Source organism: Coenobita brevimanus, chromosome 6, assembly GCF_032717465.1.
Source record: "Coenobita brevimanus isolate Jiangsu-jjx chromosome 6, ASM3271746v2, whole genome shotgun sequence".
NCBI classification, from domain to species: domain Eukaryota; kingdom Metazoa; phylum Arthropoda; class Malacostraca; order Decapoda; family Coenobitidae; genus Coenobita; species Coenobita brevimanus.
The window spans coordinates 54,788,900-54,812,890 of NC_136959.1; the positions used below are offsets into that span (position 1 = coordinate 54,788,900).

Below are 23,991 nucleotides of genomic sequence, written 5' to 3' on the forward strand. Positions count from 1 at the left end.
TCGCCTCGTCGTCGTCCAACCACTCACGAACATCGTCCACATCAACATCGTCGCCGTGCGCATGAAGCCGTGCATGGAAGTCATCCACGTCAAACCCTAGGAAATCGTACTCCACATCTGTTCCGAGAAGCAGACGAGACCAACCATTTTCAAGAGTTTTCACAGGGACTTCCTTCCATGCACTAGCCCAGTTGTACAGCGAGACTTGATGTTGTAGCTGGCGAAGGTTTTCCAAAGTCCGCTTGCCTCGAGTGTCACGTCCTTCCCTGCGCTCGTCTCCGTCCCCGAGAACCACCATCACCTCGTCCAGGAACTTCCGACGGTACAGGCGCTTTGTTGCCACGATCACTCCTTGGTCCATTGGTTGAATGAGAGCAGTCGTATTAGGTGGCAGAAACATGCACCTAATACGGCCATTCTCAGCAACCAAGTCCTTGTCGCATCGGTGGGCAGGTGCATTGTCGAGGAGAAGGAGAGCCTTTACCTGGTCGCGAGGAATTCCCAGTGTTCTTTCGCCTGCAATGTATGACCTCCTTGACGAAGTGCGGATGGTGAAACCAGTCTTTGAAAATCACAGCTGTGAACCATGCTTTCAAAGAATGGTACCATACGACAGGAAGGACATCCATCACCCCACGAAGGCACCGAGGCTGCTTTGCACGGCCAACAATAACGGGCTTGCCGGTGCATGCCGTTAGCATTGGCACAACACAAAGCAGATATCCGTTCTTTAGAAAGCTTGCGGCCAGGTACACGCTTTTCTCCGTCCCCATCGGCGAGAGTGTTCGTTGGCACCGAGCGATAGAATAGGCCAGCTCGCCTCAGCGTTATAGACTTGACCGAGAGTGAGGCCCTCCTGTCGATCAAGCCTTTCACCTTGTGCCGAAACTCGTCCTCCACTCCATCCTCTCGTTAGCGTCCAATGCTTCGCCATGTGCTTTACGGTTAGTAAGGCCATGTCGCAACTTGAACGCCGAAGAGCCAACCCTCGGATGCCTTGAAGTCTAGGGCACGTGGAAGCCTGCAAACTTCTCAGCAGCAGCCTTCAGCTCCGCTCCACGTACCATCACACCAGCTGCACGTTGCTGTCGATAGCCAAATCAACGTGGAGCGGTCGATCTCTGCATACTTGGGAGTAAACATAACCTTCCTCTCCACGTTGCGTTTGCTTCTCGACGAGAAGTCAGCCGTGTACTGCATGAGCTTGTCTCGGGAACGCTTGATATCAAACAAAGTCGACCGCTGGGCCAGGGTTGAACTCATGAGAATGCGAGAGGAAGACCAACCCGCATCAACCTTCTCCAATATCTCCCGCTTCTTCTCCAGAGTCAACACCACTCTCTTTCCTTTTCTCAGGAGGCGGGGGCCATCATCACACACACTAAGAGTAGGGCAGAGAGCAGCAGGAGGCCACCAGCAAGTACGGCACCACCACAAAGCGAGCACGTGGGCAGCCATGACGAGAGCGAGGTCCAGTCGCGGTGAGAGACAGGCGGGAAGTGGGGAGGATGCAGCGGCGCTCTATCGGACGTCGGAGGAATGACGAACCAAAAACAATGCTCTGTCGCTGCGCCGAGCTGCAAGTTCAAATTACGGACGGCAAAAAATCGGTTTTTTTTCCAATTTTTTTGGATTTTCGGACCATTTTGGGAATGTTTGATCCCAGGACGATAAGGTTCGGTTAGTGGGGATGTTCGGTTATTGGGCGTCCGGATATTAGAGTGATTACTGTATATATACATATATACATATATATATACATATATACATATATATATACATATATATATATATATACATATATATATATAATGCCAGACGCCATAATCCCGTAAGGGGTGGCCATTTGACTCTGAGTTAGTTGTTTTACAGGGAGGGGCACTAACCCTCCACCAACCCACTTGCTGACATGTAGAGAACACATATGGTTTGGTTATATGGTTACCACCCAGCGTTGTAAATGGTTTCTTGGCTTACAGGAAACCATTAGGCTTGTCAGTCAATGTAAAGCCACCTGTAAAGGAAAAAAAAGCAATAAGAAGTGACAGAAAAGATGGGAGAAATAGGAAGAGAGGAGGGCAGGCACAGAAAAAGAATGATAAAGGCTAAGGAAGGAGTAGGCAGCACTACATCAAGTGAGTGGATGATAGTCGCCACCACCTACCACAATATATATATATATATATATATATACATATGCACATTGTTACATGTGGCTGACATACATTGTTTATGTTCATGTGTAATATTCAGAACCTTTAATATTCATTTGTTAGTACCATGCTTAGCATCCTGTGAATCGAGTTTATAAATATCAGATCGTAGGAAACAGCCTGGCCCAGCTGTGTGTCGATGTTTTTAGAGTGGTTTCAAACCACCTTCCTGTCTCTGCTCACGGTTTCAACCTTGAGTTTCTGTTCTGCGTTTCTTGCTTCTCTGAGTTGCGCTTCTTGCTTTCCTGAGTTACCCTTCTTCTTCTTTGAGTTTGTCTATTTAAGCCGGGTTGGGATTACCATGAGTTAGTTAGCAGCTTGAGTTAGACCGGTGTGTCAGATTGCTCTGTTCTGGGGACATTTGTGTAATATAGTAGTATATCTGCCACATATGAGTTAATGTTTATTAAGTGTCAGCACATGATATATTTATTAGGTTGTTATTTTGATACTGTCATTATTTATAAGAACAGTTAATTTAGAATCACTCTTATTGCCCCAGCTAATGTCACATGTTATATTAGTGTCAAGAGTGTGTCTTTCTTTTTATGCCAGGTCTTTATTGCGACCCTCAGCGGTTTTACAACCCAAGGGCTAGTTTGTGTTCTGGTTTATCTTTATTACTGACACTTGGAACGTTAGGATAATTTCTGCAAGAGCTAGTTTGACAATCCTGTTTGAACCCGTTTAATTTTGTTCTTGTAGCTTTAAGTTAGTGTTAAGTAAGTTAATTTAAGAATTTTTAATTGCCTATTTCATTCCCCCTCTTGTCCCTGGTATGTTTTACACTTGATCACTATTTTCACCTTTTTAAGCTTACGACTTGGTGTGGGTAGCCACCATTTGGTATTCAAAAATTTCTTTTGCACACTTTACAGGCAATCAGATATGCCTTTAGCCCCACCATGTCGTAACAAAGTGGCGACCTCGCCAGGACTGTCAATACTAGGTTTTGTAGGGTTTAAGCAAGATTGTGTAAGCTGTCATAGTCCCTAAGAGTTGTATATTTACAAGTTGCTTTGCCGGGCTTTAGCAGTCACGGAAGGGGATGCCCACGCACATGTAAATTTCCCACCTGTGCTTGAGAATGCTGTAGACTCAGAGCCTCAATCCCCTCGTCCTAGATCAGAAGATCGGGGTTCCTCTGTCTTTAATAGATTTTTGCAGGATATCAGGTTGTTGCAGGCTCAGTGGGAACACAAGGTCCAGATGGAGCAAATGAAGCTACAGGCACAGCAGGCAAAGATAGAGCACGCTAGAGAACAGGCAAAGCAAGCTAGACAACATGCAAAGATAGAGCAGGCAAAGACAGAGCGAGCTAGGGAAGTCAGAGCAGGCTAGAGAGCAAGCATAGTTAGAAGACGTGATGTTAGAGCAGCAGGCAAAGACAGAACAGGCGAAGTTAGAGCAGGCAAAGATAGAACAGAAGACAAAGATAGAACAGATGATGTTAGAACAACTGGAACTTGAGCATGAATACCGTATGAGATCCTCAGAAAGCCAGACAAATTCTTCCCATTCCTTCTCAGGTTTCAATACTACTGACCCCACTAAATTAGTACCTCCTTTTGACGAGTCCCTTGTTTTGGAGTTCTCATGTTTCGAAAAAATTGCTGCTGAAAATAAGTGGCCTAAAGACCGATGGCCTACTCCAGTTCATACTGTACTTAAAAGCAAGGCCCTCAGAATGTTTGACAGCATAAGTCTTCAAGAGTGCTCAGATTACGAAGTTTTGAAGAGCTCAATTTTACGTGCTTGTGAATTAAGACCTGAGGCACACAGTCAGTGGTTTAGGAATGCTAAGAAATGCCCCCAGGAGTCTTACTCAGAATTTGCTAGGGATGTGACTGACACTTTCCAAATGCAGATTCAAAATGAAAACATGGCAGATTGCGATAACCCAAGCTATACTAGGTTGAGGGATATTGTAATCTTTGAGAATTTCATGGATAAATTAGACAGTGAATTAAGGATTCATTTATCAGACAAGCAAATTAACACACTGTCTGAAGCAGCTGTCATTACTGATGATTATGTATTGCATAAATATGGGAATAAACCTAAGGAATTCTCTAGGAATTTCCCCTCAAAGAAGTATACCCCACAGCAGTGTAACCAACACTCGGGTAAGCCAGATTTAACCGTTAATTCCAGACCTAATTCCTCTTCTGCGCCCTCTAATATCTCCTCTAGTTCTTTCAGGCATCCTTATCACTTTTGCACTTATTGTAAGCATCCAAGTTACAGTGCTGAAAAGTGTTTCAAGAAGAATGTTCTAAGCCCGTCAACCTTGTTCGAGGTGGACCAGTGGTGACTACTGTTTGCCCTTCAGGCCAAAAGGTGGCTGGAGAGTCTTGTGTTTCTTCCCCTTCCCAGTTTGTTGTTTTGGAAATTGGGGATATGGCGCCCACTGTCAAACTGCAGGCAGGAGGTAATATGCCCTCACCTGTTCCCAATGCCACTTCAGTTTCTAGAGACATTGTCCAGGCGACAGTTAGCAGTACTGCCCCCGCTTCTTCTTTTGCTCCACATTAGTTTTCTGGCATGGTACTGTTGGACAGAGCAGTATTCTGCGTGACACTGGAGCTTCGCTTTCATTGTGGGTAAACCCTAAAACTAAAGTCCTAACTAAGGAGTTTGTGATGATTTAAGGAGTTACTGGTACGAAGGTAATCCCTGTGGTCACTGGAGACTTGAAATGTAACCTGTTTGAAGGGCAAGTGCACCTCGGACTAGCTGACTCTCTTTCTCTTGAGGGTGTTAACCTGTTGCTGGGAAATGATTTGGCAGATGAGAATAAGTGTATTGCCCCTGTATTGCCTGAGACGCCTGTACCTGATGATCCCACACAGGTTAATAAAGAGGATGCAGATGTGTTTCCAGCATGCGCTGTGACCAGATCCATGGCATGGGTAGAGCAGAGCAGAGAAAACATGTCACTCAGCGAAGGGGAGTCTGGTGATCTTTCGGCCATAGTGGAAACTAACCTGGAGATGGCGACAGAGGACACCAATGAGAAAGGCTCCAACAATTGCTATTCCCTGGAATATCAGTTCATGAATTTACCAGATGATACATCTCTCTGTCGCGGAGGTGAGTGTTGAGAGATTAAAGGAGTTGCAGGCAGGTGATTCAGAGATTCAGAAGCTCAAGTTAGCTGCAGTGGAGGACTGCGAAGTCGAAAAAGGCGATTGCTTTTAAGTGAAGGATAGAGTATTGTGGAGGCGCTGGCATCCCCCGTATGTTAATGATGATGGAATATGGGATTGCCATCAGACTGTTGTGTCCAGTGCTCGTAGAAAGGAGTTGTTGGAGCTGGCTCACTGTTCCCCATTTTCTGGCTACATGGGTGTCAGGAAGACACTAGAGCAGCTGCGAGCAGAGTTCTACTGGCTGGGTATGGCAGCAGATGTGGCCCAGTTTGTTCAGTACTGCCATACCTGCCAGATGGTGGGGAAGCCTAATCAACCCATACCTAAGTTGCTTGTCATTCCTATTCCTGCCTTTGACCCTCCATTTACTCGTATTGTAGTTGATACAGTGGGACCCCTGCCTCCTACATCCTCTGGTAATAAGTACCTATTAACTATAACTGACTCTTCCACTAGATACCATGAGGCGATCCCTGTTCGTTCCCCGAAGTCCATAACAATTGTTGATTGCTTGATTTCTTCACTAAGTTTGGGTTGCCGAAGGAGATTCAATCTGATAAAGGGTCTAATTTTCTTTCAAATGCCTTCCAGCAGTCCATGGCCCAACTTGGTATTGCGCATGTGAAGAGCAGCATATACCATCCCAAGAGCCAGGGTGCCCTAGAGAGATACTACCAGACCCTGAAGACGAAGCTTCGGAAGTATTGCATGGAACACTCAAAAGACTGGGATAGAGTGCCATTCCTCTTGTTTGCCACCCGTGAGGTTCCTCAAGAGAGTTTGGGTTTCTCCCCTAATGAGCTAGTATTTGCCCATATGGTAAGAGGCCCATTATCCATCATAAAAGTGGCTTGGTCTTGTGATTTCACCATGAGCCATAGTGTACTTGAGTCTGTTAGTGACTTCACGAACAGGATGACTAAATGCTTGGATGTCGCTAGAGAGAACGTGAAACAGGCTCAAACCAGTAAGAAGAGGTGGTATGATAAGAGAGCTCGTTTGCAAGAATTTAAGGTTGGTGATGAAGCGTTAGTGCTATTGCCTCTTCAAGGACAGCCTCTTGCTGCTAAGTTTTGTGGCCCTTATCCAGTGGTGCGTAAAGTGGGTAGTACTGATTACTTAGTGGAGACACCAGACAGACATAAGAAACATCAACTTTGCCATGTTAACATGCTGAAGCCTTATTACCATACTCCAGATGCCCCCAGTACCCGTGCATCTAGTCTCACTTGAACAGAGTGTGGAGGTTCCCAGCAGTTTGGTAACCCAGGAACAAAATGAGGAGGACTTCGACTTCAATACTGCAAGTGCCTGGCAGAGCATTGCTGTGCCCAGCTTTTCCCTTGCTGAAAAGGTTTCACATTTGTCAGACGATCATTTTCGACAACTATTAACACTTCTTTCTTCATTTGAGGATGTATTTGGTAGCTCCCCTGGGCGGATGACCTGGAACGAGCATGACGTTGATGTGGATGACGCACTCCCCATTAAGCTGCCACCTTATCGTATCTGCCCCAAGCACTTAGGAGTCCTCCGCCAGAAGCTGAAGTACATGCTGGACAATGGTCTTGTCTTCCCGTATGTGAGCCCGTGGAGCTCCCCTGTGACCCTGAAGCCCAAGCCAGATGGGACAGCAAGATTTTGCATCGACTACTGCAGAGTCAGTGCCCTGACTTGCCTAGAAGATTGTGTTGACCGCATTGGTTCATCCCTCTACATTACTAAGCTGGACCTTAAGAAGAGTTTCTGGCAGGTTCCCTTGACGAAGCGAGCAAAAGAAGTTTCGTGTTTTGTGGCAGACAGTCAAACTTATTGTTGTAATGTGATGCCGTATGGGATGAAAAATGCCCCCGCTACCTTTCAGAGACTTATGAACTGTGTTGTTAGTGGGCTTCCAAACTGTGTGGCATACTTGGATGATGTAGCAGTGTTCAGTGATACTTGGGAAGACCACCTAGAACGATTAAAAATGTTGCTTTCAAGGCTCTCCGAAGCTCATCTTGTAGCTAACTTGAAGAAGTGTGAATTTGTTCAGGCTCAAGCCCAGTATCTTGGGTCACGGTCGTGTTTGTCCCCCTTCTCAAAGGCGGAGGCAATTAAGAACTTTGCAGCACCGAAACCCAGGCGTGAGCTTCGAAGGTTCTTGGGCACAGTTGGTTATTACCAACAATTTATTAAGAACTTTTCAACTGTTATGGCCCCACTGACAGATCTGTTAAAGAAAGAGAAGAAATTCTGTTGGAATGAGGATTGTCAAAGTGCTTTTAAGTCTGTTAAGGGAATTTTGTGTTGTTACCCTGTGATGCTTGCTCCCAATTTTTCAAGGCCTTTCACACTCGCCATTGATGCCAGCAATGTAAGAGCAGGAGCTGTACATCTACAGGACGACAATCTGGGCACAAAACATCCTGCTTGCTATTTTAGTAAAAAGTTCTCTAAGGCTCAATGCAATTATTCAGTTGTTGAAAAGGAACTACTCGCCCTGCAGAATTTTTCTGTTTATATACCTGCTTTTGGGCTGACAGTCACTGTTTACACCGCTCATCACCCCTCAAAGTTTTTAAACCAGTTAAAAGGTAAAAATAAAAGGCTAACCCACTGGAGCCGCTTTCTGCAAGAGTATAAACTGAACATAGAGCATATCAAGAGGGTTGTTAACATGACTGCTGATAGCCTGCTGCACTCAAGAACAAATTTTCCCTAAGGTAAATTCTTTCTTAGGTGTGGGCATGTTATGTGTGGCCGATATATATTGCTTATATTCATATGTAATATTCAGAACCTTTAATATTCATTTGTCAGTACCATGCTTAGCATCCTGTGAATCGAGTTTATAAATATCAGATCGTAGGAAACAGCCTGGCCCAGCTGTGGGTCGATGTTTTTAGAGCTGTTTCGAACCACCTTCCTGTATCTCTCACAGTTTCGACCTTGAGTTTCTGTTCTGCTCTTCTTGCTTCTTGCTTTCCAGAGTTACTCTTCTTGCTTCTCTGAGTTTATCTATTTAAGCTGGGTTGGGACTACCACGAGTTTGTTACCGGCTTGAGTTAGACCAGTGTGTTGGATTGCTCTGTTCTGGGGACATTTGTGTAATACAGCAGTATATCTGCCACACCTGAGTTAATGTTTATTAAGTGTCAGCACATGATACATTTATTAGGTTGTTATTTTGATACTGTCATTATTTATAATAATTGTTAATTCAGAATCATTCTTGTTGCCCTAGCTAATGTCACATGTTATATTAGTGTCAAGAGTGTGTCTTTACTTTTATGCCAAGTCTTTATTGCGACCCCCAGCGGTTTTACAACCCAAGGGCTAGTTTGAATTCTGGTTTATCTTTATTATTGACGTTTGGAACTTTAGGATAATTTCTGCTAAAGCTAGTCTCACAATCCTGTTCGAACCTGTTTGATTTTGTTCTTGTAGCTTTAAGTTAGTGTTAAGTAAATTAATTTAAGTATTTTTAATTGCCTATTACATTCTCCCACTTGTCATTGGTATGTTTTACACTTGATCATTATTTTCCCCCTACGAATTGGTGTGGCTAGCCACCACTTGGTATTCTAAAATTTCCGTTGCACACTTTACAGGCAATCAGATATGCCTTTAGCCCCACCATGTCGTAACAATATACATACGTCCATACACACATACATACATACATATATATATATATATATATATATATATATATGGGCAGTGAAATGGCGGGGGACAGGGCGACTTGGAGGCGATTTGTTTGTGGCCACCCCAAACGGGATTGAGGCGTCTGGCAATAGAGAGATATATATATATATATATGTATATATATATATATAGTAATCCCTCCACTCTCCGATGTAATAGAGCCAAAGGCATGTCCAGAAAGTGGTCCCATCCGGAAAGTCAGCACCTGCTTGCTGGACTGGTACTTAAGGTCCCTAACCCAGCCTAACTTTGAAAGCCATCTACAGTCGTTCTATTTTATGAAGGCAGTTTGGGTGGGGCAATCTGGGATCTCACACTGTTAGCTCTGTTGCCACATCGCTGCCGATACACGTGTAATTACTTGTGCTCAGCTCTCTCTTTCTCTCTCTCACTCTCCTATTTTAAGCTAGTAACTATTTATAAATGAATTTTAAACACTCTGTACAGATGTAATTCAATAAAAAAGCTACAGTCTAGTATAAAGCTCATAAGACTTGTCAGCGCTGCTTTTGCGACGTTGTCAGGTGGTGACACGAGGGACAGCCCTGCGTGAGCGGGTCATACTCGGTCAGTCTCCCGCCATGGAAGCTTTAAAAAAAAAAAAAAAAAAAAAAAAAAAAAAGCACCTATAGACTTTTACCCTCAGGGATGGTGTGGAAAAAAGTTGAAAACAAGAGAAAAAATAAAGAAAAGAAAATTAGTAGTAGTTAATATGTGTGTGAGAGAGAGAGAGAGAGAGAGAGAGAGAGAGAGAGAGAGAGCACGTGTGCAGCAATGATGTGGCAACAGAGCTAACAGAGTGAGGTCCTAGAGCGCCCCACTCAAACTTCCTTCATAAAATAGAACGACTATAAATAACTCCCTACTGGACATGCATGGCACCTATTTAAACCTATTTAAGACCCTATTCACACCAATAATGGACATAAAGCATGAAATAAATGAAATGGAACCTAAGAATGAGGAATTAGAAGTGACTGTACCTCAGTCAAGGTACTTACAGCACATCTGTGGCCACCTTCTTATGGCTTTGGCAGTGGTGAAAATGCTCTTGAAGCATGTACAGTAATCTAGTGTTGTGACGCACTAACGGTAAACTGTGAGTTATAATTGTTTAACACTACCCATTGTTAATTGCACCACGCCAGTTTCAACCGCCAGTTTGCATCCCACAGTTAATCCTTTGCACTCCAAATTCTAATTTCTTAACACTGCACAACACTAAATTCCTGTGTAGTCTACTGGTGAGGTATTGCAGTTTATTTACTGTTTATTAAAAAATAAAGAAAAAAAAAAAAAAAAACGAGCACATGTGGCATCCACTGCGATAAGCATCCACTTGCAATCGAAGTTAAGCAGTAACTGTTGGAGTGTTGGTGACGGGGAAACAGAGTTGCCAGATCACAACAGCCACATTACCAAACTCCTCAATTTTCATTACCAAATCTAACTTTTCATTACCAAATTCATAAAGCTTGCATTTATTCTTCATCAATTATATATACAAGAGGAAAAGTTTGAATGTAATGGAGATGAGGTGTCTGAGGAGTATGTGTGGAGTGACGCGTATGGATCGGGTGCGAAATGATGAAGTGCGAAGGAGAACTGGAGTTGTTCGGGAGATGGCTGGTAGAGTTGAGCAGAGGGTGTTGCGATGGTTTGGGCATAAGGAGAGAATGGATAATGAGCGATTGGTGAAAAAGATAACTAGATCTGATGTGAGAGGTGTAAGGCTGAGAGGATGACCACGAATAGGATGGATGGACAGTGTGAAGAGAGCGCTGGATGCGAGAGGGATGTCTGTTGAGCAAGGAAGAGTGGCTGTGTGTGACAGAAATAAATGGAGAGAAATTGTGAATGAATAAGTGATGACGCAGCTCTGAGGGGATATTCTCCCGCATTTGGTCTGATCAGCTAGTCAGGTCAGGTGCGGGTAAGGGGATGGGTCTGTTATGATGTGGCAGGGGTAAACCAGTTCTGCTGTCGGGCCCTGCTGCAGATGTCACTGATTGCATTGCGCAGTTGACCCTTGTGCGGTGTGGTGCGGTGAGGATCTGTCCGTTCTCCCCTTTGGGGCTAAGATGTGAATGAATGTTTGAATGGATGAGTAAATGGAGAGTGTGTCGTCCTGTCTCGGCTACCTCCCTTTCCTTGGGGGAAGCAGCCTAGGTATATAGATAGATAGATAGGAAATACATGTAATTACTCTCCTTATAATAAACAGCATGTTGATTATTTTCACGCTATGTAGGCTAGCACATTAATCAGAGAGAGCAGACAATCCACCATCTCCATCCTGTGTATCCTCATACAGGTGAAAAATCCATTTGGTAAAGCATTATTCTGATTCATTACCACACGAATTTTTCATTACCAAATTGGCTCATATTTGGTAATGAAAAATACCAAATGGCAACCCTGACAGGGGAGGGGGGAGGAAGGAAGGGGTAAAGGGGCCATGGTGTAAGCAGCTGTTCAGCGCCATACAGCAATTCCAAATTTCAGGAGGGGGGGGGGGGAATAATCGTTTGGGGGGGGGGGGATTTTTCTTTTCTTTTTTTGCCCATTTTTGGGTTCTGAAGGTCCAGGGCCGGGATGCACAAAACTCCGTCAGAAGGCAGCCTTAAGGCTGGCCTTATATGAAATATTAAAGGCGACCCTATGGGTCCCTCAAAGGCCCATGCACGACGACCCCATGCCTTGTCTTACGGCTGACTTAAGTTTCGTGCATGGGCCTTAACTAAGGCTAGCCTTAACTGCAGGGAATGTCTGGGGGAAAATCTCGTGCGTCAGCTGAGACCCTGCCAACCAATCAGACGGCAGAACACAGAAACATTGGGCCAATCACAGAGCTTTATGAATCAGCTGGGGGTGAGAGGCAAGAGTGAGTGTTCAAGTTACCGGCATGGTGAGAAACCCGTCATTGTATTGAATGCCTAGGTAAACTATGTAAGGCCTAAAACTTCAAGACAAGGTATAAGATAAAATCAGCTGTACACATTTCCTTGATATTCTGTAGATTACCGAGTTTGTTTTGGGCAATGTGTGAAACGACCAAGCTGCAGCAAACAGGCAAACTGTGATATCAGATATTTCATTTATGGCAGGTTAATTTAGGCTGCAGTTAGGTTAGGCTGGGACAGTCTATGCTAAGTTTAGGTTTGATTAGGCTAGGTTAGGTTAGGTTAATTTAGGTAAACGCTGAACATAGCGTTCTCCTTAATTTTACCTAACCTAACCTAACCTGACCTAATCTAGTCTACCCTAACAAACTTAATTTAGATTACCGGTATCCCAGCCTAACCCCCTGTTGTTTATTATATTACACTGTGCCATAACAATGCTAGACATTCTACAGAATACCTAGGCATTCTATTAAAATTTCTTGGTAAAATATATAAAGTAAGAATGAAATAAGCTTATTTCATACTTTGCCCAAAAATGCTAGACCTTCTATAGAATACCTAGGCATTCTATACAGTACCTTATTTTCACACAATGCGGGCAACATTTACACAACAGTCAAGGAACACAACAGTCAAAGATAAGCAAGTGAAGTACCAGTAATTAATTGCAAACAATGTCGAGCACAAAAACTAGATGTCCCGATATTAGTGTTGAAGAGCTTTACACCAATACAACCTTTAAACATTAGTAAGATAGAGAGTTTAGGAGTAAAGAAACAAAACAGCAATTTGAATGGGAACTTATTATGTTTGCCATGTTTTACCTAACCATTGTCTAACTTCACACAAAGTAATCAGCCACCACAGTTACCCAGCAGAAAACTGTCACCATAGATACCTTGGTTCAGATCACTGGTAGAGGTTAGAATTAGCCCAGATATAAGCAGCGTGAGTGCTGCCAGGATATGTCATTAGAGCTCATTATCATTTTGTTTCTGTCACGAAAAACTTGCACGTCCAGTGAATGGAACCCTTTGCAACTGACAAATATATACAGGCTCTGTATGATCTGGGGCCTAAATTGGTATGAGGGTTCAATCAACTGCTCCAAAGCACTTTACGAAGTTAGGAATAGTGAAAAATTATCATCAAGCCATAATATGGCTGAATTGCCATGTAAGAGTAGATGGAAAACAAAGGCCAGAAGAAACATGCAAACATCAAGAAAGGGGGTAGGACAGTAGACAGAAGAGGACAGTAAGGAGAGAAAGACTGGAGACAAAATGACCCCTTTTAGCTGCCTCTAATAAGCAGGGATACTAGGGATGTATCCTTCCCTCCCCCCCTCCCCAGGGGGGCCAAAGCACTTTTTTTTTTTTTTTAAATTCTGTGGTAACCCTCTAGTCTCTGTCCTTCTCAGCAAACCACTGGTCATCAAAATTTTTCTGAGTTCTTTTCTGTAGAAACCATCTGTCACACGTGATGTCACTTTGGATACACTTGATTGATGACTACCACTGGTATCTCCAACAACACTGAAAATTCCCACTAACGTAGAACGTCTGTGTTGCCAAAAAAAATTTTGTGTGGGCAGGAATGGCATGGGAGTGTAGCATGACACTCCCAATATGAGGCTCCAGTTTTGTTAAACAAAGGAATTCGCTCCTGGGGAGGCTATATTGTCTCAATGTATGTTCATCATTTATGTTAAGGGGGTTCAGTGGATCCAAGAAACCTCCATTCCCTTCACAAAACATGATCTAGTTCACAGGCAACCATCTACTCCATACCGAGATAACCAATAACAAGTCTGGTCTGGTTTGTGCTATAGAGAATATCAAATCAGAGCAATTTTATTTACAGGTCTCAGTAAGGTAAGGCTGCCCCGACGCAGCCTCAGTGGCTGAGGTGGTCTTACCGAGGCTTACCCTCCTGTAGGTGCTTTGTTCATGGGCTCTAGCAACCTACGGCCTTAAACTACCCAACTTAAGGCCATGTGTAGCCTTAAGGCCGTTTGTGCATCCGGGCCCAGGTCCACAATGTCTGGTAAGTGGGCATCTGGATAGTACAGGGATTACTTGTGTGTATATATATATATATATATACAGCAAACTTGATACATATATATACAGCAAACTTGCCCGGAACACGTTCTCACCGAACGCGCTCGCAATTATACACGGTTAGTGCTGGGATATGTATAAGATAATGTAAGATTAAAGAACCATTACGAAAACTACATATTTACGCAAGAGAGGCCTTTGATAGGCCAAATCCTCGAACATCAGCTCAGCACGCACGGTTTGTTTTGATCACGTGATGTGATTCGCTGTACTGCTTTTCCTCAGTGCTGTATTTGTAAGTAAAATATTTACAGTACTGTTCTGGTAAGTTTATGTGCAAGTTAAAGTATTATTAAATAACGTTCAAGCAAGAAATAAAGTCTTATAACCAGTTTTCTGATAGGCATCAGAATATTACCTTTTTTACTTGTTTGTTAAATATTTGCTGTACTGCTTTTCCACAGTACTGTATTTGTAAGTTAAATATTTACTATTCTGGTATGCACTTGTAAGTTGAAGCACTTAAAGAAAGTTAAAGCATTAAATAAAGCCTTGTAACCAGTTATAGATTATACACGAACGGTGGGTTCCAAGACAATTCGCCATCATGTCAATTCCCCGTCAAAACACGAACGATTCCCCATCAGGACAATTCGCACCCTGTATGATTCCCCGTCATTCTATAAATATATTAATTAATCAATACTTTTATAAATATACTTATTATTAATTAATCAATACTTTAATAACTATATTTCAGGGGGATCCATCAAAGTCTATGGTGTCTTGTTATCGTTGTGACGGCGAACTGGCTTGACAGCGAATAGTCCAGAAACCATTTTGCTCCCTAGACTCCCTAAACGTGGTATTTTGCTGTTATCTGCCATTGGTAATCAATATGAAGCATTTTAAGTAGTTAGAAGGTTTATTTAATGTTATAACTTACAAATACAGTACTTCACAGCAAAACTTCGACATACAAATACGTAAACACAACATTCCGACGCCGACTGGTTTCGGCATCAGAATGTTGCCTTGTGTTTAGGTATTTGTATGTTAAAGTTTTGCTGTGCAGTGCTGTATTTGTAAGTTATAACATTAAATAAACCTTCTAACCACTTAAAGTGCTTTATATTGATTACCAATGGCAGATAACAGCAAAAGACCACGTTTAGGAGATCTTGGGAGCAAAACAAGTAGTAGTTAAAACTTAAGCGGTTTCGAACGTTAGGAACGAAACCCACGTGTTGGGGGCGAGCTTGCTGTGTGTATATATATATATATATATATATATATATATATATATATACTGTATATATATATATACAGTACATCCCCACAGTACACAAGTTCCAAGTACGCGATCCCCCTTGTACGTTTTTTTTTTTAAAGTACGAGAATTGAACTCCTTGTAGGCGAGACGGGGAACGAAGAGTGGCCCAAATCTGGGGTTACCCTGAGTACGCGACACTGCCCCCCCAAGAAGCGATAACGGTTACTTACGCTCCGCCCACCTTGTGACGTCAATGCTGCTCACTCATCATGCAATGCCCATATGCGCCACTTGGAGGGTGGCGAGGTGAGAGAGAGTCCCACCAGAGGAAACTCAAGCGCACAGAGGGTACACTCGCTGTTCCAGGTACGTCCCCACGTACTCTGAGGCTATTTTTTCTGTGAGCCAGGAGGTCTGTCCCCTCCTCCAGGAAGAAGTGCATCACCCATGCCATGAAGATGTAAGTCATTAGGAAGAAGGAGAGTGGGAAGGGTAACACAGCCATTGGCAAGGAACTAGGCTTGGCAGAATCGTCCATACGAACTATATGGGCTAACAGGGAGGCCATAAAGAAGACTGTGAAGACATATGGGACAGCGGCATTGGACGGAGAAGCAGGCTGACTAACCAGGCTATAATTCTTATGGAGCGGTACCTGGCTACATTTATCCTGAGGAAGAAGGAAGGAAGGAATTCCACTGAACGGGCACTACATCAGGGACCAGGGCAACATTTTCTACAAAGCTGGAGCTCTGAAGCTTGCTGTAAAGAAACCATTTAAAGCCTCCGTGGGATGGCTTTGCCGCTTTCTGAAGAGGAAGGAGCTATGTCACATTCACCTCACAGGGAAGCGTGCATCAGCAGATGAAATGACGACCAGGGATTATCCAGCCATCCTAAAGGGGATAATAGACGAGGGCAGCTACAGCAGGGACCAAATTTATAACACTGATGAAACAGCCCTATACTACAAGGCTATGCCGAAGTGTACTTATATTAGTAAGCACCAGCGCCAGGCCTGGGGCAGAAAAATCGACAAGAGCAAGACAACAGTCATGTTCGCCGTGAACTTATCAGGCTCACACAAGATGCGGCCTGTTGTGGTGCATACTGCAGCACACTCCAGATGTTACAAGAATCTGTGCTGCATGGATGACAGTGAGATATACTGGTACAGCAACTCCAATAGTTGGATGATAAGTAGCATCATTTCCGAGTGGCTGTTGCGGCATTTCATCCCTAATGCCAAGGCAAAATCCCAGGAACTTGGCATCCCCTCAAGGTGCTTCTCATCCTTGATAATGTCCCAAGTCATCCAACCTGGCTAGCAGACCTCAGCAAGGAATGCAAGATCGTTTTTCTGCCCCCAAGAACAACCTCTCTCATCCAACCGCTAGACCAGGAGCTGATTGCAACAGTCAAGCAGCGATACCACCAACACCTCTACGATCACCTCTGCAGCAAGACCGACAGCTGTGAGGAACTGCAGGCAATTCTTGACTTGAACACAGCTGGGAGTGATGTCATGGACGCCGAGGATGGTTTGGACTCACCACCCGCTTCAATCTCACCATGCACAGCACCCACACAACCAACTTCAACTCCTGAGAAGACTATAATGGCTTTTGGCGGTCATTCAACCTCAAGGATGCCATCACTCTCTTGTTGTCCTCTTGGGCAGATATAACCACTGCAACAATTAACCATGCTTGGCGTCTCCTTGTACCGCACCTGTGTGAAATTGCACCGGGAAGCGGCTTTCAGTCCCTGGTCGCTGCCGAGGTAGTCTCTCTCACAGGTGCACGAGCTATGCCCGGGTTTCAGGCTGTCTTGCTGGAGGAGATCAGGGGTTTACATTCAGCAGCAGGTGAGCAGGATCCCCAGGAAATTGTGCAGCGAGTGGATGAGGCCGACGCAGAGCAGGAGATCGTAGCAGAAAAGCCAGCAACACCAGTGATGGAGAGTGAAGATTTGTCTATGATGGAGATCTGCTGGGTACTGTGTGCCTTTCATAAATTCAAGGAAGAATTCAAGGACATCGAACGCTCTCAGTTGCGAGTGGAGGAGGTGATGTCTTCACTGGACAAAACCTTTTGCTACTACACCGACAAGTACAAGCAGGAAGTAAACAGACGGAAGCAAACACTCATCACCCATTTACCTTCGGCTTGAACAAAATGAGGAATCACTCCCTTCAACATCAGAAAAGCCATATCCTGAGGAGGATCAAGAGACTGATTCGATGTCTGAGGTGTCAAAAATAGACTTTGAAGGGTTTATGAACAAAGTGAGTGCGTTAGCTAGCGAAAGTGTCGAAAGTGCTGGTGACGAAAGTGGTGAGGAAGGTGGTGCGTCGGGTGGTGTGGTGGGTGATGCAGGAGATGCACGCTAGGTGCCTAATCCTGCCTCAGATCCTCTTCTTACCTCCATCATGCCTGTTGTCCTCTTGGGTAAAGGTGAACAGCCATAATCTTGTTGGTTCACTTTATCTTAGGTAGTATGTCTTAGATAGTTTCCCTGTATAGTACAATACTTAGGTCTGAAAGGCGTCTCAAGGGTTGCCCATGAAGGGGGGAGCTGCTGATATGTAATTTTTCCCATAAGTTTACGTATTCACAGTACGCAAATTCCTAGTACGCGACGTCCCCTGCCGCCCATATACTCGCATACTAGGGGAATGTACTGTATATATACTGCATATATACACATACTGAACAACCATGGGGGACATCACACAACCCTGTCGCAAGCCCACATTGATCATGAACCATTCACTTAGATGCCCATTTACCTTTACATCGTGAACCAGTCACTTAGAAGCCCATTTACCCTTAAATCGTGAACCATTCACTTAGATGTCAATTTACTCTTACATCGTGAACCATTCACGTAGATGCCGATTTACCTTTACACATGCCTCACAACCATATATATTTATATATCCATCCATATATATATATATATATGTATATATATATATATATATATATATATATCCATCCATATATATATATATATATATACATATATATATATATATGTATATATATACACACACACACCAACTATTTAACCTCCAACTTACCTCTGTAACCGCCTGCCCCTCTGCCCCTCCCCCGACCTCGGCGTGGTCTTGCTTCGTCCTCATCACTCACAACAGTTGTAGTCTGTAAGAAAAGTGGTTGCATGAAAGCATTTCAAGATGACCACTGCCATAAAATATTACATGCAACAATACATCGTCACCTATAAGACATTAATCCCCCAGTGGCCATGGGTTCAGAAATTTACAGACTTCTCTGGCCAGCCTACAAACCATTTTTTCACACATCACATACATCATCTAATCCTGTGTTGTCCCATGAGGTGCATAGGTGCCTGGGGCTTGGCAAGTCAGTCCTCACATTTAAGATGGAGAGTGACCAGCCTCACTCATCCCTGAGTGGCATTATGCGAGCTGCAAGCAATAAACCTCAACCACCCCTTGGATATAAACTAACACAGACTCAATCTGACTGGAGTGCACTAATTACCCACTAAACCACCAGGCACCATACACTGGTTAAATGGTTACATAGTGAATGGTTTCCTGGTGTACAGGAAACCATTTGGTTTGTCACTCAGTGTGGAGTCACCCATAGACAGAAGGAAAAGGAAGGAATGAAGAAAAGAAAGACAAGTGGAAGAAAGGAAAGATGGAAGGAAGTGTGGAGAGGGCAGTCACCTTAGAGCAGCACTACACTGAGTGAGTGGATGGTGAGTGCCCCCACCTACCACTAAGATCATTTTTCTTTCAAAGTTTTAAAATCAATTTCTTTTTCTTACAGATGTGAATAGATTCATCTGGCACACCTGGCAATGTGTTTTTGAGTCTCCTAACCCATTCTGTGATGCGCGGGAGATATAACAAAATTACTCCATGTATCATAAACATGTAAACATGTGGGTGAAAAAATCCGAGAAAAAGTAACAGCACGAGTGCTTGGGATGGCAGAGTAGGGTCGGATAAACGTACCAATGACCTCTATTCCCTTCCCATATACACAGTAAAACCTCAATGTAAAGGACTTCATCCATCCATCCATCATCCAATCCTATGTTGCCCCATGAGGAGCGTAGGAGCCTGGGGCTAGGCAGTTGGTCCCGACATTTAAGATGAGAGTGACCAGCCTCACTCATCCCTGAGTGGCATTACATGAGCAATCAACCCCAACCACCCCTTGGATATAAACCTTCACTGGCTCAATCCGATTGGAGCACAATAATTACCCACTAAACCACCAGGTGCCAAAATTTGGTTATATGGTTACCACCCAGTGTAGTAAATGGTTTCCTGGTGTACAGGAAACCATTTGGCTTGTCACTCAGTGTATAGTCACCAACAGGCAGAAGGACAAGGAAAGAATGAAGGAATGAAAGACAGAAGAGGGAGTGTAAAGTCACCCATATGCAGAAGGACGAGGAAAGACTGAAGGCAAGAAAGACAGAAGAAGATGGATGGAAAGAAGGATGGAGCGGAAAGGGCAGACACCCGAGAGCAGCACTACATTGAGTGAGTGGATGGTAGGACTTCAATATACCACAATTAGCTTTTCTCGGACTCCAGGAGCCCATTGGATTAAATTCTTATGTGTAAGGAATAGTCCGGTAATGCCAGAAGCGGTCCAGACTGCCTGACCTCAGTCCAGCTTGGGCATGGGGATGGTGAAGGAAAAGGATGTTTGTTAAAGTTGTCCTGACCTTGATAATGGGCACTGGATGGGCGCTGGGTGGTTGTCGTGACCCTGATGATGGTTGTTGGATGGGTATTGGAGTGGGTTAGGATCTTAAAGATGTAGTGTGCTGGATATAAGTTGGAAACAAGTAGTCAAACAACAGTGCTAATGAAAAAAAGATGTTGGTGCGATCCAGACTAAAGTGTGACATATCAGAAAAAGTCCGGGTTAGCAGGGGAAGTCCAGATGTCGCTTGTATCAGAATGGCTTGGGCCCCAATTAGTCCGTTATAGTGAGGTTTTACTGTAACTGTTCACAGTTTTTTATAGCTCGTACTAATTTGTTGTCATCGGCATGTTTACAGTAAAACATTGCATGATGTCAGCAGACATGTTAAAAACTATTTAATTAACATTCTCAGTGCTAATGGATACACTTTAACATCTTGATTCAGGTGGTCTTTGCTTTGCTTATTACTGCTGCTTTCAGATTATTTTACTTTCCATAAGAAAGATTCTCTGGTTAAAGTGGGGTTAATGAAGACCACTATCTAACCTCTCCAGTTCATACTGTTTCTATCTATCTATCTATCTATCTATCTATTGCCAGACGCCTCAATCCCGTTTGGGGTGGCCACAAACAAATCGCCTCCAAGTCGCCCTGTCCCCCGCCATTTCACTACCCTGCTCCCAACTCACACCCCCCTCTCTCATATACCTCTCCACCCCATCCCTCCATCTCATCCTCGGTCTCCCCCTCCCTCTTCCACCCTCCACCTCACTCACATACACTCTCTTCGTCAGTCTTTCACCCTCCATCCTCTCCACATGGCCAAACCACCTCAGTGTGTTCCTCACAACGCTTCCTATCACATCCACATCAACACCACAACGCTCCTTTATATCCTCATTCGTCAGCCTGTCTCTCCACGTGACTCCACAAGCTCCTCTTAAATAACTCATTTCCACTGCTCTCACTCTTGACTTGTGTCCTTCCAACAACGTCCAAGCTTCACTTCCGTACGTTAGAGTTGGTATCACAATACTGTCATGTAGTAACTTTTTTACTTCCATGCTCACTTCCCTGTTTCTTATCACTGCTTTCAAGGAACCAGCAACCTTTCTTCCCTGCTGTACCCTTTCAAGCACTTCACCCTCCAAACCTCCATCCTTACTCATCACACTACCCAAATACTTAAACGTACTCACATTTTCCAATTCCTCACCATCCAACCTCGCTATACATTCACTGACTTCACCTCTCTCAAAGACCATCACTTTACTCTTCCCTACATTCACCTTTAGGTTCCGTTTCTTACACACTCTCTCAAACTCATCCACCAAGCCTTGCAGCTCCCCTTCATCTTCACTCAACAACACAGTATCATCTGCAAACAACAGTACAGGGAGTTTCCAAACACTATCCTCTCTCACCAGGAAAAACAGAGTACAGTAATCCCGCATTTTTTGCGGATTTTTTGTCTACGGTTTTGCCCTCTCGCGGATTTTCTTAGCATTAATAAGTTCAACAAAAATATCCTTGAATATACAGAAAAAAAAAAAATTGAAATTCCCGCAGCTTCCAATTGTAGCGCGGTACTCACGCCACCCTCTGTCCCTTTCCCATGGCCCCTCTGCCAGTGTTACCATATCTAGCATAATTTTATTCTTTTAGCATAATTTTGATCAAATTTTCGAGTCTGGAATATTTTTTAGCATATTAGAAGTTTTAGAATCATTCTAGCATAATTCAGAATGGAATGGAATATTTTTAGAATAATTTTATAAAAGCTACAAATCAGAGAGAGAGAGAGAGAGAGAGAGACGAATAAGGTAAGATGTTTGAATAGTTGGTTACTTTCAGTTTGGGCTTGGTTGGGTTGGATTAGGTTAGGTTAGGTTAGGTTAGGTTGGATTAGGTTAGGTTAGGTTAGGTTTTAGGTTAGGTTCGGTTAGGTTAGGATAAGTTTGAGCTTTGTACTTTACCCATGAAACCTAGGTTTTTCCGATGGATTTTGGTATGATTCATTCGATTTTCAGCTTCATTTCAGTCGGAAATGACCATTTTCTGTGTTTCCCCCCCTCCCTATAACCCCCGATTCCCCAAAGATCCCTCACTATTTCAGGGGGATGGGGGGGGGTCATATCTCAAAATCTGGTTATTTCCGACGGAAATGATGCTCAAAATCGAACGAATCACATCAAAATCCATCAGAAAAACGTAAGTTTCGTGGGAAAAAGCAGTATGGGTAGATACCGATATTTATCCTCTTACTGTATGTAGGTTCATTTTAATATTTTCATAGTAAACAATATATAATTAATATGCTGCACGAATATGTATAGAATTTTATCATTTAGCTTCAAGTTAGCATAATTCATTTTTTACTTGGAACAAATATGCTCAATCTAGCATAATTTTTTCATTGCCCTAGCATAATTTCGTTGTTTGGATATGGCAACACTGCTCTCTGCCTCGCATTCTTCAGTCCACGCCTGACTGCCTTAAGTGGCTGTTGTGGTTGTAACCACACTATGATATGAGCCTCTTGCCTCCCACTTGCTTTCCACATGGCCCCAGGACGTAAGCCAGCCTCACCAAAGGCTAATAATACAATTAGTAAGAACTCCAAAGTGACAAAACGATCAAGTTATGACCTTAGCAGAGAAAATTGTGTTACTGGACAAGCTAAGAAACGACCGTGCGAGTGTTTGCTATCACCAGTTAATGCATCTTTTTATTTTGTACTGTTTTGTTAATAAATGTGTAGATAATTGTGTATTACAGTACGGTGTTTACGTTTTTCCTTCATAATGGAGTATGTGCTTTCAATCTTGTAAGAAGGTATTTCGGGATGAGTATGGAGGTTTCGGGACAATTCGCAGTCACAACAAACACAAAACAATTCGCCTTCATTAATAAAGATAGCTATGGGTGACGCTAGAATATAATTCAAAGGCGACTACAGCGAGGAAGAAACAAGTTAATTATTGACTAAAGGTGCAACTAATAAATAATATCCAGAACCTACGCTACAGAACATAGACTTTGCTGGATCCCCCTGAAATATAGTTATTAAAGTATTGATTAATTAATAATAAGTATATTGATGAAAGTATTGATTAGGATATTTATAGAATGGCGGGGAATCGTCCAGGGTGCGAATTGTTCTGAAGGGGAATCGTCCATGTTTTGACGGGGAATTTTCTCGCAATCAGTATGGACATGGACTGTGTGATGGGCAGCATGGTGGACACAAGTGCAAGTTTTCAATTGTTAATAGAGTATTCGCGGAATTGACTTTTCGCGGGGGTTACAAGAACGTAACTACCGCGAAATATGCGGGATTACTGTACTGTACAAGATACATCCCCTTCAGTATGATGACTTCTTGGTTTATTGCTACCTCCAAATGATGTGATACAATATACTGTACAGTACAAAGGATCTTTCAAAATGAAATACCTCTAAGACCTCCAGACTGAAATTTCTCTCCTAAGCTGAATGTAATTAACTGATTGTAAGAAGAATATCACTAGACTGAAGGAGTTTAGAAATCCAGTGCACTCAAAAGGTTCTATAGATTTAGGGTTACTCTGACATACCTTCTTGACAGGGTTGAAGTCTGGATCATCATCTGAATCACTGAGGTGAAAATCTGGATCAGAGTCAATACCAACCTCTGATTCAATGTCTAGATGACCGTACCTCTGCACTGACCGGGATGATCGTCGTGGGGTGTCTCGCTGGGGTGCTGTTGAAAACAAATATTTTTCTAAGTCATTACCCTACCATTACTACCTATCACATACATTTGGCATGATCAACATGTTAAACACAGAGATACACCAAGGGAACATAACAACAGAGGCTAAGTCTATTGAAACAATCCAACCATCATCTACAGCTATGAACTGAGTAGCTACGAGAAAATCTAAAGAGTAAAGGGATATTTCATTCATTCATCATCCAATCCAGT

At 43.3% G+C, this 23,991-nt stretch overlaps 1 protein-coding gene across 1 annotated transcript in view; it reads right to left on the reverse strand.

The window, feature by feature from the left end:
• LOC145399783 (uncharacterized) overlaps positions 1-23,991 on the reverse strand; it is a 192,194-nt gene that overhangs the window by 106,429 nt on the left and 61,774 nt on the right. Inside the window, exons 4-5 of the mRNA XM_080272335.1 lie at positions 23,618-23,766; positions 18,383-18,464 (exon numbers count right to left, since the gene is read on the reverse strand). Coding sequence (XP_080128461.1) covers positions 18,383-18,464; positions 23,618-23,766 — 231 coding nt within the window. The remainder of the gene's footprint in view (positions 1-18,382; positions 18,465-23,617; positions 23,767-23,991) is intronic.